This window comes from Sphaerodactylus townsendi, linkage group LG01, assembly GCF_021028975.2.
Source record: "Sphaerodactylus townsendi isolate TG3544 linkage group LG01, MPM_Stown_v2.3, whole genome shotgun sequence".
Taxonomy (NCBI): domain Eukaryota; kingdom Metazoa; phylum Chordata; class Lepidosauria; order Squamata; family Sphaerodactylidae; genus Sphaerodactylus; species Sphaerodactylus townsendi.
In genome coordinates, this window is record NC_059425.1 from 110188460 (window position 1) to 110204670 (window position 16211).

General features: G+C 41.9%; 1 protein-coding gene across 2 annotated transcripts in view; it reads right to left on the reverse strand.

Moving 5' to 3' along the window:
- The window catches only part of ENPP3 (ectonucleotide pyrophosphatase/phosphodiesterase 3), a 90439-nt gene that overhangs the window by 68899 nt on the left and 5329 nt on the right, over window positions 1-16211 (reverse strand). For both annotated transcript variants that reach the window (XM_048490606.1, XM_048490613.1), the window contains exons 2-5: window positions 14560-14641; window positions 12577-12699; window positions 7552-7677; window positions 5216-5276 (exon numbers count right to left, since the gene is read on the reverse strand). In XM_048490606.1, coding sequence (XP_048346563.1) covers window positions 5216-5276; window positions 7552-7677; window positions 12577-12699; window positions 14560-14641 — 392 coding nt within the window. The remainder of the gene's footprint in view (window positions 1-5215; window positions 5277-7551; window positions 7678-12576; window positions 12700-14559; window positions 14642-16211) is intronic.

Consider the following 16211-nt stretch of genomic DNA (forward strand, 5'->3'; position numbering starts at 1 on the left):
GGTCACGGGACGAAGACTGTGCTGGTCGCTATTGTGGTTGAGCCGCGTCGCCAGCTGGATAGATGTGGGTCGGCACTGTTAATCTTATTAGATCTGACTGCGGCATTCGACATTGTTAATGACGACCTTTTGGTCTACTGACTCACTAGTGCCAAGAGATGGGGATCAGCCTTATCCTGGTTTACTTCCTTTCTCAGTGATTGGGGGTCACAGGTAGTATCAGGGAATGAGATCTCCAGGCAGCATGAAACTGAATGTGGAGTGCCGCTGGCGCTATCATCTCCCCAATACTATTTAACATCTATATGCAACCACTTGCCCAGTTAATATGGAGCTTTGGGCTTGAGTGTCATCAATATGCAGATGACACCCAGCTCATCCTCAAACTGGACGGTCAGCTGGCTTCCACCCTTGAAGCTCTCCAGCACTGTTTAGAAGCCATGGCAGGTTGGTTGAGGCCAATCAGACTGAAGCTGAATCCAGTGCAGACAGGGTTCTTTGGCTGGGTCAGGGGGAGAGACCTGTGGATTTCCATTTGCTGACACTAATGGTGCGGCGGTACATCTGTCTGCATCAATAAAGAGTCTGGGTGTGACCTTGGATTCCAGCCTTTTGCTGGAGGCCCAGGTCATGAGGACAACCCAGGCTGCCTTTTTTCACCTGGCTCCATATCTCTCCAAACCTGACCTAGCCACTGTAATCAATGCAACAGTCACTTCGAGAATAGACTACTGTAACTCACTCTACGCGGGCCTACCTTTGTCTTTGATCTGGAAATTGAAACTTGTTCAGAATGCAGCCGCAAGGTTGCTTACTGGGGCAGCCAGTTGCAATCATATAACACCGATTCTTAAACATCTGCACTGGCTTCCAGTCGAGTTCCTGGTCATCTTCAAAATTCTGGTATTGACTTTTAAGGCCTTACACGGTTTTGGACCTGCATATCTTCAGGACTGCAGGGCCCCCTACTGCCCTCTAAGGCCCCTCTGTTCATCAGAGGAGAACCTTTTGTTGGTCCCCAGCCCAAGAGATATCCGGCTGGCTTTGACATGAGCTAGGGCTTTTTTCATCCTGGTTCCGGCCTAGTGGAACAAATTACCAGCTGATGTTAAAGCCTTGCAGGAACTATCTCTGTTCTGCAGGGTTTGTAAAACCTGGTTGTTTCACCAGACCTTTTCCAGCTAGCCAGCTGGCACTAACATCTCCTCTCAGCCTCCAGAAGGGGGGGGGGAATGGGGGAGTGGGAAGAGAAGGTGTGGATTCTTTTAAAATGCCATCAATGTTCTACAAATTATTAATCAATGTTTTAGAATGCTGTAGGTGTTTTATAGTTTTAATGTTTAATTGTTATATTTAAATGTTTTACTGTGCTTTTAACAAGTTGTAACCCTCCCTGAGCCCCCTGGGAAAGGGCGGGATAAAAATATGATAAATAAATAAATAAATCCCATGAGCATTTCCCTGTTGCCATTGTCTGGCTGAGCAAGCTTGTAAAAAGCTGTATGGCCATAAAGCAATGACCATAAAACCATTAAGCTTTACAGGCTGAGAAGTTGAGAAGCAGTAGAATGATAGAGCACTGAGGCAGCTGCAAAAAAGCAGGATAGACTATACTTTCAAAGGAATCTTACAGTTTACAGAGCATCTTGCCTATTCCAGGCGCCATCTTCAATAAACAGTACTAATCAGGAGTATTGCTCACTAAACCTGGTGCGATGCTACTGGCCCACAGGACCAGCCTGACTAGCCTAGCCCAAAACTCCACCACGTAGCCAATGCCATGCACCCTAACAACCAGGCAAGTGTATGTAGCATAGTTGTGGGAGGAGATTTAGACTGAGAATATATTGAAAATGGGGATTTACAGTATATCCAATATATATAGTGCTTCATTCTTCTTTTAATTAACTGGTGGTCTCTGGCCCAAAGACCATCTGACTGTCCCCAGCTAGGGACAGAGCCTTCTCAGCTCTGGCCCCTACCTGGTAGAGCTCTCTGTTGAAGGAGGCCCAGACCATAAAAGATCTGGCTCAGTTTTGCTGGTCATGCAAGATGGCTTACAGTTGAGGACAAGTAGGTTTAAAATGGCTAAAAACAACTGCTGGCCTGGACTGTGATATCTTCCCTCTGCTTCTACCACCTGGTGTCTCCTCTCCTTCCATCAGCCCCACACCAGTTCTTCTCAGCGATAACTGGATATTGTTAATTGCTATGTTCCCTAGCTTCGGCTACTGTTTAATGTTACGTTTTTTGCCTGGGGGGGGGGGGGGGGGGGAGCGGGGTGGTTGTTCTTATTTTTGATCCTTAAGCATCATCCCTTTGTTTGTTTTTAGATGTAGTGTTATGAATTATTGTATTTTGCAGGTCTGTTTTATATGTATTTATTGTGTTTATTGTTGTTTAGGGTTGTTAGCCACCCTGAACCCTGAACAACAACAACAAGATTGCCACCCTCAAGGAGCTTATTTGGAGAAGGAATTTCAACTTGGAGTGCTTTATCAAGACCTGGCTGGGTGAAGATGAAGTGATTCCATTCACTCAGATAACCTCCCTTCAGGTTATTTGGTCCTCCATCAGCCTCAAATATGAGGACGGTGGGGGGGATGGTGATGGAGTGGCAATCCAATATTTTTTCTTCTTCTAAAGACTCACTGCACCAATGATCCTCGGCACTGAATGTGTTGGACTAGTGTGGGGTGCCAGGGTGAGGATGGGTGTCTTGCTGGAAATCATGTAGTTGGGTAGATCTAGGGCTCAAGGGTGGCTAACTTTACCTGCACTTGATGGAGTCCAGCTGTCTGCAGTGGACTGTGTTAGTTGCTTAGGAGCACAGCTTGATTCTTCTCTTACCCTGGACATTTTATCACTTACACCAAGCTGCCAGCTAGCCCCTATTTGTTTCACTGGGACCTTGTCACTCTGATCCATTCTGCCTCTGAAAATGCTTCAGAAGCATCAGGTGGTGCAGAATGTGGCCATTAGTTTGCTGACTGGGTCTCCCCTGGTCTGTAATAACACCAATACTTTGGCACATGCACTAGCTTCTGGCCAGTTTCCAACTGCAAATTCAAAGGGCTACTTTTGCTCTATAAAGCTCTTAACAGTCTGGGACCGCCCCACCTGCAGGACAGCATCTCTCAGTGTGATCCCTCTCACCCACATCATCACGTGGCCTCCTACAAGTGCCTGGCCCACAAATAGCCTGCTGGTCAACCACCAGGGACAGGGCATTTTCAGTTGTTGCCCTTTCTCTTTGGAATCAGCTCTGTGGGGAAGTCTGTGCCCCGTGGAATCTTTCAAAATGAAAACCGAAAAAAAGACAACATAGTACAATTACATGAAAATAATGACAAAAATCTGTGTTGAGACTAAATTATGTTTATCAGCAATTAATGCTTACAAAAATAATTAATACAATAAGACAATCTATATAATGCTTGTATGAACTAGATTACTCAACCAAAATTACTAATGTCAGCAAAGTATGCAACAATCTACATAGTGCTTTTATTAGCAATATAATACAGTATCATTCACAGTCAAACTGTATATAGACAACTGACACATGCTTTATAGCTACTGTAGATATGTAATATGTATATATGTGATAAGTGACATAGGCAAATAAACAAAAAGCTATCTATAATCTTTCATAAGTTTCATCAATATTTGTCAACAAGAATGCCAAGTTAGTTTGTAACATGGAGAAGGATAAGCACACTTGCTTGCATGAGAAGGTTCTCTTCCTGCTACGTGAACTTCCTTCAATTGCAGTTCAGAAAGAAACAAAAAGGCTGATATCTAGACACAAAGTCTTTATGTATGCATGTTTCTCTGGAATGCAACGACTGCTCAAATGTTCCCAAGGATGCCTGGTTGCATTCTGGAGAAATGTGTGTATGTAACGACATTATGTGTGAACACCAACACTTTTGTTTCCTTCTAAACTTTTTGAAAGCAAACTTTGCTGACATAAACAATTTTGGTTGTGTAATCTTGTTCATACAAGCATTACATAAATTGTCTTACTGTATTAGTTATTTTTGTAAGCATTACTAATGGAAATAATTTAGCCTCAACACAGATTTTTGTCATTATTCTGTGGCCGATTATCCACTGAAGACTGTTCTCTGCCCTTGACCCACTCTGGCATGAAAAGTTTCACAAGAAGTGCTCTCGCTTTCTGTGGGGAAAGCAAATAGCATGTGCAGGGCAAGAGGAAGTGCGTCAGGACAAGAAATTTTCTCCTACGTGCCTCCTCTCTTGGCTTGCTGCAAGAACTAAGTGCGTTTGGACAAGATTTTTTGCCCCGATGCCCCGAGAGAGGAAAGATGAAGAGTGCTAGGACAGGATTTCTTGCCCCTATGCACTTCCAGTCCCACCAAGAGCCAGAGGGTCGGTAGGTAATCAGCCTGTGGGATCTTTAAGTATTCTGCAGTTTCTTGTAGCCTGTGTTATGAACCAGGGAGTTGGTCAGTTGTTTCAATCCTCCAAACTATTCATGAAGTTGATATTTTAACTGGTTTTATTCTGTTTATTGCTTTTATTTGCATTTTATTTGTATTTATTGTATCTCTAATGTTGTAAGCTGCCCTGTCCCCTGAGTGGAAAGGGGGTAGGATATAAATTAAATAAATAATTGTATGCACACACGCGCGCACACACACACACACACAATTTCTCCATTGGGATAATGTCACAAGTCCAAAGTGAAATTCAAAAAGAAAATATAAAAGAGGAAGTTCACCAGTGCAATCCTAAACAGAGTCACACCCTTCTAAGGTCATTAACCTCTGAAGGGGATAAATCTGTTTAGGATTGCTCTATACAATACAGAATGCAGGGAGAGAAGAAATATCCTCAGAATGCAATGCAGTCTTGAAAGAAGCAACTGTGTCAATAGGAAATAATTACATAAAGAGTAAATAACAGAATATCATAATAGATTAGCATGACAGTAGAGGAGATTTAATTGCTCTGAAGTGAAAATACCATTTAGAAATAGTAATAACTTTCTCCTCAGAAGCAACTGTAATTCATGGCCTTGAACTGTAGCATGATCTGGCTTGCATCTCATATATATGGTCTTCTAAACTATTTCTGTCAGCTTGAATAAAGGGAATATTTCCTTGTGTGCATATTTATATAACAACACCATAAAGACTCACTTTTCAGGAACCTCCTCAGTAATAAATCATGCATAGTATAATCTTACCCTACTGGGCACTGATGACTGTTAAATGAGGCACATGAATCTGTCACCCAGCGGGTTTCTCCTGAAAAGCACATACAAGGAGACACAAATTTAAATAGTTTTTTTAAGAGCAATTTTAAGCCTGTTCTACAATTATTATGAAAGCCTGGCTCACTATCCTAATAATGCATTAACATGTACTAATCTACCACTGAGTTCTTAAATAAACTAGCAGAAGAGGATTGATGGACTAAAGAGGCCTCTGAACTCTTTCCACTTTCCCTTTTTTATGAATCAGTCCTTGTAATATGCCCAGCTGTAAATGACTAATGGCCCAATCCACAATGGGGGCCGAATTGACTTGTAGAGGCGGCGCGGGTGTACGCCAGCAGTTTTGCCTTCCTCGGGGCACTTACCCCAGCGGAGGGGCAAACATGCCAGTGGACAGGTGCTGTGGCCCTCTGTGACACCCAGACGCAGCACTGGGCACCATGTCAGTGCTCCCTCACTGCCACTGGCCCTGTTGACACATTGGGAGCATGCTGGAGATATTCCCAGGGTAGAGCCAACATTAGTCAGCTTCCACCCCAGCTTTGCAACCAGTTATCCCACAGCCTAGCCCTTAGATTTATGTCACCCTTTCAGATGGCATAAGTCAGTTAAGCCCTATGGAGAGCTTTTCAGCAGAGGAGGGTTTTTTAATTTTTTTTTTTTGCCTCCTTGCATTTCTGGAAAGCTCTCTGGATGTGGCAGGGCAGCACAATAGTGGCTCTGGCCTCCTAAAGCTGTGGATTGGGCTGCCCAGACAACACAATGATGTTCTAGTCAGTGAAATGCATGATACTAACATGATCCAGACAATAAAGCTTGTATAAATATAGGCCCCAGCATTCACTAATTCTCAGTGACACGTGTGTACAGAAGCAGAGATAGGCTGTACTTAACTTTTCTATATCCAAATGGAATATACTTTAAAACAGTCATGGCGAACCTTTTTGAGACTGAGTGCCAGGGGTGGAACGAGGGGAAACAGCACCTGGGGTATGCATGCACCCTGTGCCCCTGCCACGCCCACACCCTGCCCTGGAATGCCCTTGGAATGTCCTGAATCACCCCTGCCCCACCCTTGCCACACCCTCACAGGGGCATGCGCCCAGTGTGTCGCATCCCCCTCGCCCTCTTGGTGCTATGCCACTGCCGAATGCCCAAACTGGGGCGACAGCTCACGGGCCCACAAAGGGCTCTGAGTGCCACCTTTGGCACCCATGCCATAGGTTCGCCACCACTGCTTTAGGATATGTTGGATCACAACATTTGTGATGCAACATCTTAAAAGCAAACACATATTTGTTGTGTTGTTGTGCTACAGCAATAGGATTCCCATTTCCCATTTCCAGATTGGGTAACAACTGGAGAATTTGGAAGTGCCCTGAAGAGGGTTGGGTCTGGGAAGCAAAGGGATGTCAATGGAGTAAGTAAGTAACAAGCCTTTATTGGCATAAAATGTCAATGGAGTATAATGTCATACAGTCCATCTTGCAAAGCAGCCATTTTCTCTGTCACCCAGAGATCAATTGTAATCCTAGGAGATCTTCAGCTACCACCTGGAGATTGGGAACACCTATACTGCAGTCTTTCACAACTGGATTTTCCCATGCAGCAAACCAATTTGTGAAGTGAGTAATTACTACAATGCAACAATAACACAATGTCTTAACTTCAGAAATGCTGGCTTGGGGAAAGCTAACATTTAGAAAATTGTTAGGCATACTATCTCTAAAATTCCTGGAGTGGGGTCAAGTTTACATTTGTTGCCAGCCCTATGGTTGTTGAGACATATGAAAATGTATGTGAAAAAAAATCATTACTGAAGAGCAAAGTATTGGTAAGTTTGCTAGTCCCCAGAATAAGAGACTCAGAAAATATCTTTTTATAGACCAACTTTTTGCTTGAAAGAGCCCTTAAACTACACCATTGTCTATTGTCAATTTTTTTGACATTTGATAGAAACTAATTCAAAACAGGAGACAAAAACAGCAGTATGAATAAAAGAAACACTGCACCACCTAATGAATGTTTTGCCAACTTCCTCAAGCATTAAGGAAGCCTAACCCCTTTCAACCTTCACTGCAGCTTCACATTCAAACAAGAACTTTATCAAACGAATACAAATATCAAACGAGCCCAAATACTGTCACAGTCCTATTTCCTAACTTCATTTCCCAAGCAGGATTACTTGATACACAAACTTTTTAAAAATTATGCAGCCTTTTTACTTTACAGGGAATTGGATCAACATGTATTTCTGGAATGGCAATTAATATGATATAAACATGCTTTAGAATGTTTCCCTTCACCTTTGCAAGTGCTTTTGTAGTTTTGGCAGCAATCTTTCTTCTCCAAGCAGCTCTCAGAACAAGAGCAGAAGGCTCCAGCCATTCGTGTCTCACCACAGCGTAATTTAGTGCAAACCCAGCTCCGAGCTAGAGAAAGTAAACTGTTTTTAGTATATAATACAATACAATAAACCTTTAATGGCATATTATTAATACATAAAAAGAAATATAAACAAATTAAAAAGTAAACTATATGTTACATAAATAAGTTAAGATCGCCTATTGACAACCAATTTGAGAAACCTTGCAGTTTGTTCTAGGATTACTCTGGAATTGTTGTTTAGTAAGAACACAGTCTTTTGCTGGTCAGTCCAGTTGTCTGTGCCAATTAGGTAGGGCAGTAGTAATGACATTCTTGCCTCTGTATAAATGGATTGAATACTCTCAATGTCCCTATTCCAGAACTATATCCGTAATGGGACTCCATATAGAAGCACACTTTGGCGTTAAAGGCTCTTATTGCTGCAGGTAGATACTCATGATCCTTTTTAAAGAAGAAACACACAATTGCCTCCATAGTAATTCTTGTTGATGTTAGGACTCAATTCCTGTGAGGTGATCACCCAGCCCTAAAGTGAAAGTTTAAGCCCAGATATTTAAATAGCTTAACTTGCTCAATCATTTCAATGTCAAGAAGCCATCTCGAGAAGTGCCAGATCTTGGAAAAAACATAACTTTAGACTTAGTTTTATTGATAACAAGATTGTTGGTATTGCAATGTTTCACCCATTGTTTAGAAGTTGATTTAAGCCCACCTTTGTGTGTGAAAGTAGGATGACATAGTCTGCGTAAAGCAGAATAGGGATCCTTGATTTCCTGAGGACAGGGCTGTGTGCATCCACTCCACTCAGGTCCAGGGCGAAGTCATTTAAGAAAAGGTTAAAGAGTGTAGGGGCGAGAATACAACCCTATTTAACCTCTCTATTGGATGGCATTTTTGCATTGAGTGCTCCTTCATGGGTACATTTCACTTGATAAGTATTGTTACAATGGAGTGCAATAATGAGCGAAAGTAGTCTTTTTTCTATACCCATCCTATGTAACTTAGTCCAAAGGAGGTCTCTGGGAACAGAATCGAAGGCAGCACGGAGATCAAGAAAGGCAGCATAGAATTTGAGCTTATTCCTCCTAGTGTATTTGTCTATTAAAGTGTTCAGAACCAAACAGTGGTCAATAGCAGAACTACTCCACTTAAAGCCAATCTGCTCATAGCCAATTATGTTGTTGTCTGATGTCCATGTAGATAACTTGTTCAGTAGGTGTTTAGCATACAGTTTCCCAGTGACTGATAACAGACTGATTGGGAACTGTTTTTGGTAACCATGTATTAACACTTACTTAAATGATCAGCATAAAAGAATTCCTGATACCGGTAGGAAACAAAAGGTTTTTTTTACTAAAAATAAAATTATTCTTATAAAGAAGCATTGATTCCTCTAGAAAAATTTTCCAAAGCAACCTGGAATGGATGCTTTTTTCTATACTATAAATGTGCGGATGTTATCTTCTTTGATGCTAATGTCCACAGGGTTTTCAGCCTCTTGGTGGGGCCTGGTGATCTCCTGGAATTACAAGCTTTCTCTTGGTGTCTCATCAGCTATGCAGGTTGTTGCCTTTAGAAGGAATGCTCATTACCTGTTTGTTTTCTATAGATATTTTGGTTAAGTTCCTGGAGTGAATATTGGAACAACCTTTGAAGCCTAAAAATCTTCAGAGACAGCACTTCATGTAAGTGGAATGTAGGAGGAAATTATACGACTGTGTTAGTGTGCAATGGGTTACATGAATATGTATTGCTTGCTTTACAGATTCCACGAGGCATTGAAGGGCTGTTGAGGATGGACCCTTATCCAGATGCCGACTAGCAGAGTGGTTTATGTGTATTCTTTGTATTATGACCTTGATTTAGACATTCTGTATGTAAAAATTGTACAGAACACTTCGTTTCATACTTTGCAGCACATTCAGTGCATTGTTGAGTTGGATATTGAGCTATTGTATATATTGTGCATAAGATTAATATAACACCAGAGTAGTAACTGAAAGTTTGTTTCTGTTTGCTTCATTCAAGGCTATGCACCCTGTTAAGAGATATAAGTGACAGAGCCATCTGCTGTGAGCCTTTTACAGTGTAATTGTTCTAGTCCTGACAATTGGGTTACACTGAGCTCCAACTTTGTTCTGTCATGGTGGAGTTTTGTCAAATGCTGGCAGGAGAAAATAGGGTTAACGGATCATATAGCAGCATTGTACCAGCATGCTGATGTGAATTCTGGAAAAACCAGAAGTCACATAAAGAATGCACTAACTTTTATTTAAAAAAACTATATGGTGAAACCATAGCATTTTTGTAAATGCTATGATCAGGTCACTTTGTGCTAGGATGTTGCCAGCACACCAGGTCCTGCTCTCCAAGTTCTCCTGGCTAAATTGGCAATTTCCACCAATTCTCCTTTCCTGCTGCAGACTCCCCACCCCCCACCCCCATCATTCCTCAGGGTCTCCTGTCTCCCAGCAGCTGCACTTGTGGAGATCAGTGGGTTGCAGGTAGAGAAGGGAATTGCAGGGCCAGTGCAGTTCCACTGATGGAAGGCTTAGTCTGGATCAAGCCCCATGTTTGGGGCTTCACAAGATCCAAAAGTTAAAGTAGCAGCTTTCATTTACATTTTTTAAATATTTGGGATAATTACTTTAATTCTTCTCTGTGCTATAAACGTCAGACCAATGGCACTAATCATCTTGATTCTACGAGGACCAGCATTTTCAGGCATTATAACGGTAGTGTTGAAAATGCCTTGATTATATGGCAGTTGTATAATACTTCTGCAGATGTATAATACTAATAGTGACCTTGGAGAGTCATTCAGAGAACTGAAATAGTTTTCAAAGAAGATTGGATAGGACACCCTATAAGCCATACTATTTGCCCTCATAATATTTGCCACTTCTTGTTATAAATCTCCACATTGACCCATCTTGATGCCTCCTGCTGCCCCGTATGCCATCTGGGCTTACCATCTGCAGCAGTTACTGATCCCCTTCCAAGGGGGTTGGGGCTCGGGCACCACCTCTAAATAATGGGCTCATGCGAGTTATGATGCTGCTACTGATTTTAAATGGATTTGAATGCACCTTTTTATTTATATTGTTTATACTGTTATATTCTGTTTTATCACTGTTGTTGTTGATTGTATTATACACTGCCCTGAACCCTTCGGGGGTAGGGCAGTCTATTAAATTTAATTAATAAATAAATACATTGATGATGATGATGATGATGATGATGATGATGATGATGATGATGATGATGATGATGATGATGATGATGATGATGATGATGATGATGATGATTGACTATCACAAATATGAAATGATATGGAGGCATTAAATTTTTATTTATTGGTTGGCTGGTTTCCATTTGCTTTTCAGGCAACATTTGACACACAAAATTGTGAATAGTATTGAAAATCCAATACAAATGTCAATTACATTACATGTATTGACAAGCTGGAACAGCTCCAGAGGAGGGCAACCAAAACAGTAAAAGGTCTGGATTCCCTGACCTACGAGGAACAGCTTACGGACATAGGTATGTTTAGTCTGCAGAAGACAAGGTTGAGGGGTGACATGATAGCCATGGTTAAATATTTAAAGGGATGTCATGTAGAAGATGGAGCAAACTTGTTTTCTACTGCTCCAGAATCTAGGACAAGGATGATGGATTCATGGTACAGGAGAAGAGATTCCACCTAAACATTAGGAAGAACTTTCTGATGGTACAGGCTGTTCAACAGTGGAATAAGATGCCTTGGAGGGTGGTGAAGTCTCCTTCTTTGGAGATTTTTAAACAGAGGCTGAATAGCCATCAAGTGCTTTCCTTGATGGCCCTTGTGGCCTCTTCCAACTCTGTGATTACATGATTCTATGATTCTATAAGGGTAAAGGAAGGCGTCTTTACAATATGAGGTCCTAAGCACAGATGAATGCATGGCTACTTTCTGTCATCGTAGAGGAGTGCATAGCTTCAGCGCTGGAAAACATGAGTTCCCAGCTGGAACTGAATCATAGCATGATGGATTGCCTAGCTGTTGCTTTCCTCCCTCTGGATGGATACACATGCTATAATGCCAACTGGCAAAGATTAATGCCAGGATGAGGATTACTCATTGTGGAGAGGGAGTTTTTGGCAGCATTCCTGTGGCAACCGAATGATTGTTCTGGCTCTTACTATCTTAAACTGATGAAAGCAATTGACCCAAGTCAGGTTTGGATCTGGACAGCAGGACTGTATTTCACTGCATTACATCCATGCTTATCTGGAAAGGACAACTTCTCTGGAATTAAATAGAACAGTGGTGGCGAACCTATGACACGGGTGCCAGAGGTGGCACTCAGAGCCCTCTCTGTGGGCACGTGCAAACAGAGTGCCCCCACACACACATCTAGGCTGGCCTGGGCCGCTGGCCTCGATTATTAGCATTAAACCTAAAACCTAGTTTTGGGGAAGCAGTGTAGGCAACCCTGTTAAGCACTGTTAAACCCCACTGATTTTCATGTGAAGAACTAAAGCACGATCCTTTACCTGGGAGTAAGCTCGGTTGCTGGTAATGGGGCTTGCTTCTGAGTAAACCCTCCTAGGGTCGTGATTCACCCGTTGGAAGAGTTGCACGGTTGCTTCAAAGCAAAGCCACCGACTACCACGAAGCTTACTCCCGAGTAACGCACGCCTCGGAGCCAACCGTTTTTTCTAAACTAAAATGTCAGTATTGAGGTTAACTTGCCATGTCGGCACTTTGCGATAGATAAGTGGGTTTTGGGTTGCCGTTTGGGCACTCGGTCTCGAAAAGGTTCGCCATCGCTGAAATAGAACAACAAAAGGAACCTATGTACTGAACAATAACAAAATATACAGATTCCACTTACCCCCACTGAGAATTGCGGTTCAGTCTACAATAAAAATCATTTATGAAGGGAGGAAAAACCTACTTGGTTCAATACAGTTAGCTTCGTAATCGGAGCAGCAGGCTTGATGTTCCATGCATTTGTCATCACACCTACAGCCAGTTGTCTTCTCACTGAATGTTTCATTGCAAATATATCTGCAGCTGACTGAAAAGGGAACCCAACATAATTAATGGTAAATTAAATGTGGGCCACAAATTTTCACGCAGACACAAAGGTCCTTATGTGGACCACATCTCTCTCTCTCTCTCTCTCTCTTTCTCTAGCTGGTTATACCCAGTGGTCTATGAAGGTGATTTATACATTCATAGAAGCAGTCATAGAAGATTTCAACTTGATTGTTTCCATGCACATCTTCCATGCAGTAAGATGCTTGAGTTCCAAATGCGTGGAACTTACATATATCTCCACAGAAAAAATATACATGGTTTGTATGCACCACTTGAAGGATTATTTCCTTTCATCTTTTTTTAATGTTGTCACAGCTGACTTATGGCAACTCCATAGGGTTTTCAAGGCAAGAGATGTTCAGAGATGGTTTGCCATTGCCTGCCTCCAAGTCACCTGGGTATTCCTTGGAGGTCTCCCATCCAAATACTAGCCAGGGTTTCATTTCATCTATATATTTACTAATGAGGTCTTTGGCAGATTGCAATCAGAACACAACATTTTATGGTTAACTTGTGTAGGCTGGCTTAAATCACTGAGCTGGATCCTATCAGTCCATTCTGCTAGTACCAGTATGTTCCTCTGGCACAAAAAACGTTCTGCCAACACAAAAAGCTGTGGAGGAGGCTTTATCTGTGGAACATGGTATCCACAGAACAGAATGATAGGACCCAGCCTATGTATTGAAACACCATTATGATAGAAATCTATTTTTGGCTAGTGACATTCACTGAATAGGATCATCATTTACAGATCATTCTGTATTTGGGGCACCCAATGCTTTCTTTATCTTTCATATTTTAAATTAGCCACAACTGAATTAATAAACAGGATCATAAATTTCCATTAATTGTAAATTGTACTGGACACTTATCAATTAATGAAAAATGTTCCTTTTTAATAAGCTCTAAACAATGAGTTTCATTTTAATTCACTGGAAAGTAACCACACCATACTTGGTCTTCATAACCTGCATGGCTGAATCAGACCTAAAGTTCATGTACTCCAGTATTCCAGATGCTTCTGAAAATCTATAAACAGGAAGTGTTTGTCCTACAATCTGATATTCAGAAGCACAAAATCTCCATTTAGCTGTCATGACCTATCACCATTGTGGTATTTTTGCAATACTTCTCTCTTTTTATGAATAGAAAATGGAAAAACAGAAAACTCAAAAAGATCCAAGCAGTTATTGTTTGATGGTTCGATTTTATGAGCTTAAGCCTAGATATACATGAAGTCTTCTTTTTCACAGGTTATTTTTTAGCCAAGTTGTCACTGAAGTGGAAATCCCTTATCTGAGTTATAGCACTTCAGGTCATATATGGAGGCTCACATTAATAAATATCTCACCATCCAAACAAGTCCCCCTGTCTTATTTATTTAATTTTATTTAATGTACCTAATTTATAGTCAGCTGTTATCACTGAGACCGAAGGTGGATTACAGGATATATTGCGGTGCAATCAAACAACATTAGACAATGCTTTTTGAAGACTGAATAGGATTACAGAATTTAGAGAATAGTAGGAACAACAAACTGAAGCAATTTGTGCTGTAATGAATACAGAAAGTAGATTGCAAGGTGAAAACGGAAAAAGTAGGTAACACCTAAAATAATTATTGCAGTGAACTACAATCATATCCCACTATAAAGATGTACTCCTGGGTTTACAAACTAGATGTCAAAGAAAGGGGTTTGCATGGGGGAGTGTTTAATCAACGAAGGCCCCAATGGCAGTCTAAAGTGGTGCAGCCTAGGTAGAGCTCTTAGTGAAACTTACACCTTTGTAAGAGTTTTGATAACATTATGTAAAACTGGGACTTTTGTAAATATACCTTGAGGCTGTGTCTTGGATTTCCTCAGTCCAAGTCCCAAACCCAGTCCAAGAGATACAATCACCAAAGAAGCTAAAAGAACCTGTTGCAAAAGCCAAATACAATTAGGCAAAAGTCAACCATTGTGCATACATTGTCAGCAAATGGGTAAAAAAGCAGCTGCATAGCTCAATGGGGACATTCGGGGACAAACACCCTAGGCATGCCCCATGTAGTCATGGGGGGGGGGCAGAAAAATTGCCTTTATACTTCAGGCAAAGAGGCAGGCCTTGACTGCCCATTGGACAGCAGACAACCCAGCCATGATGCAGAACAGCCAGGCAGGTCTCTCTGGCCATCAGCTGGCTCAGCCGCAAGCCACGGGGAGGGCCGAGGCCTACCCGGGCAGTGCCTGGCTGCTCAGTGCTGCAGCCAGGTCATCGGCTTGCCCCTCAGGCAGCAGCTGAGCTTACTGCAGTGTGAGAGGACTGCCCAGGTGGTGCAAGAGCAGGGCAGGGGGGTGGCTGCAGCGCAGCCTGCTCACTGAGAGAGGGACGCGCTGCCCCTGCCTACTCCTTGACACACCGCCCAGTGAGGACCCTCCCCATCAGGTAAGTGGGGGGTGCGGGGACAGGACACGGGGGCAGCACAGGGGTCCATGGAAATGCAGAGTCTGTCCTGGGCTCAGTTCCCCCCAGCTATGCCTCTGTAAAAAAGTCAGTGTGGAAATAGATGGTGTTCAAGTTCAATAGCTAGATGTGAGTCTAGTGGCATCTTAGAGACTAACCAGAATTTTGGGGTATCAGCTTTCAAGAGTCAAATCTCCCTTTAAAACATAGAAAGTCCCAAAGATATGGGGCTTAAAAGCTACTTGATTCAAATCTAAGTGTTCTGCTCTTCAATTTGGCTACTCTCACAAATGATCTTCAAATTCAATGTACATTCTCAGCAAATTATAGGACCCAATCTGAGCTCAGGATTTTGTGGCCACAGGAACAAGGCTTGTTGATTCCTGTATTCTTGATGATGTATGACCCTGATGCTATATTCAGAAGCCAACTGCCTATCAGTTGTATGATTACAGAACTAAACCTCAATAAAATTGTCTTCAAATGGGCATTAACTGGGCATTTGTAATAGAAATATTTTATATTTTATATAAGCTCTCAAAGCAAATATTAAGAAAACAAGCCATTAATGAATCAACAAACAACTAATTCCTTCAGCATACTAACTTCCAACTTATTCTTTATGTTGGCCTCTAATAAAAGGACTACAACATCTTGTACCTGAACAAAGTCTAACTTTAGTGAAACTATAAAAATTATGCAGCCTTAAATATAGACCACGCTTATAGTCATAATATACTCACCTGGGCAAATATTGCTTGAATTCTAGGTATACCGGCCATGGGCACAGAATGACTACTTAACTTGATGGTACAGTAGAAAACCTTGTGCTGCAGTGTGACTCAAAACCCCTCAAATGGGATACGCAGTATGTTCCTTGGGAGGAATTGCTGCTGGTGTCACACTTACTGGGCTGCCACTGAGACATAGCTTTGAAGTTCAGAGCAGTTGTGGGATGCAAAGCGTGGGAACAAGTATAGAGACAGAAATACCACAGTAGCGTGCAGTTCTTGGTTATGAGTTTGTAAAAAATTGAGTGAAATC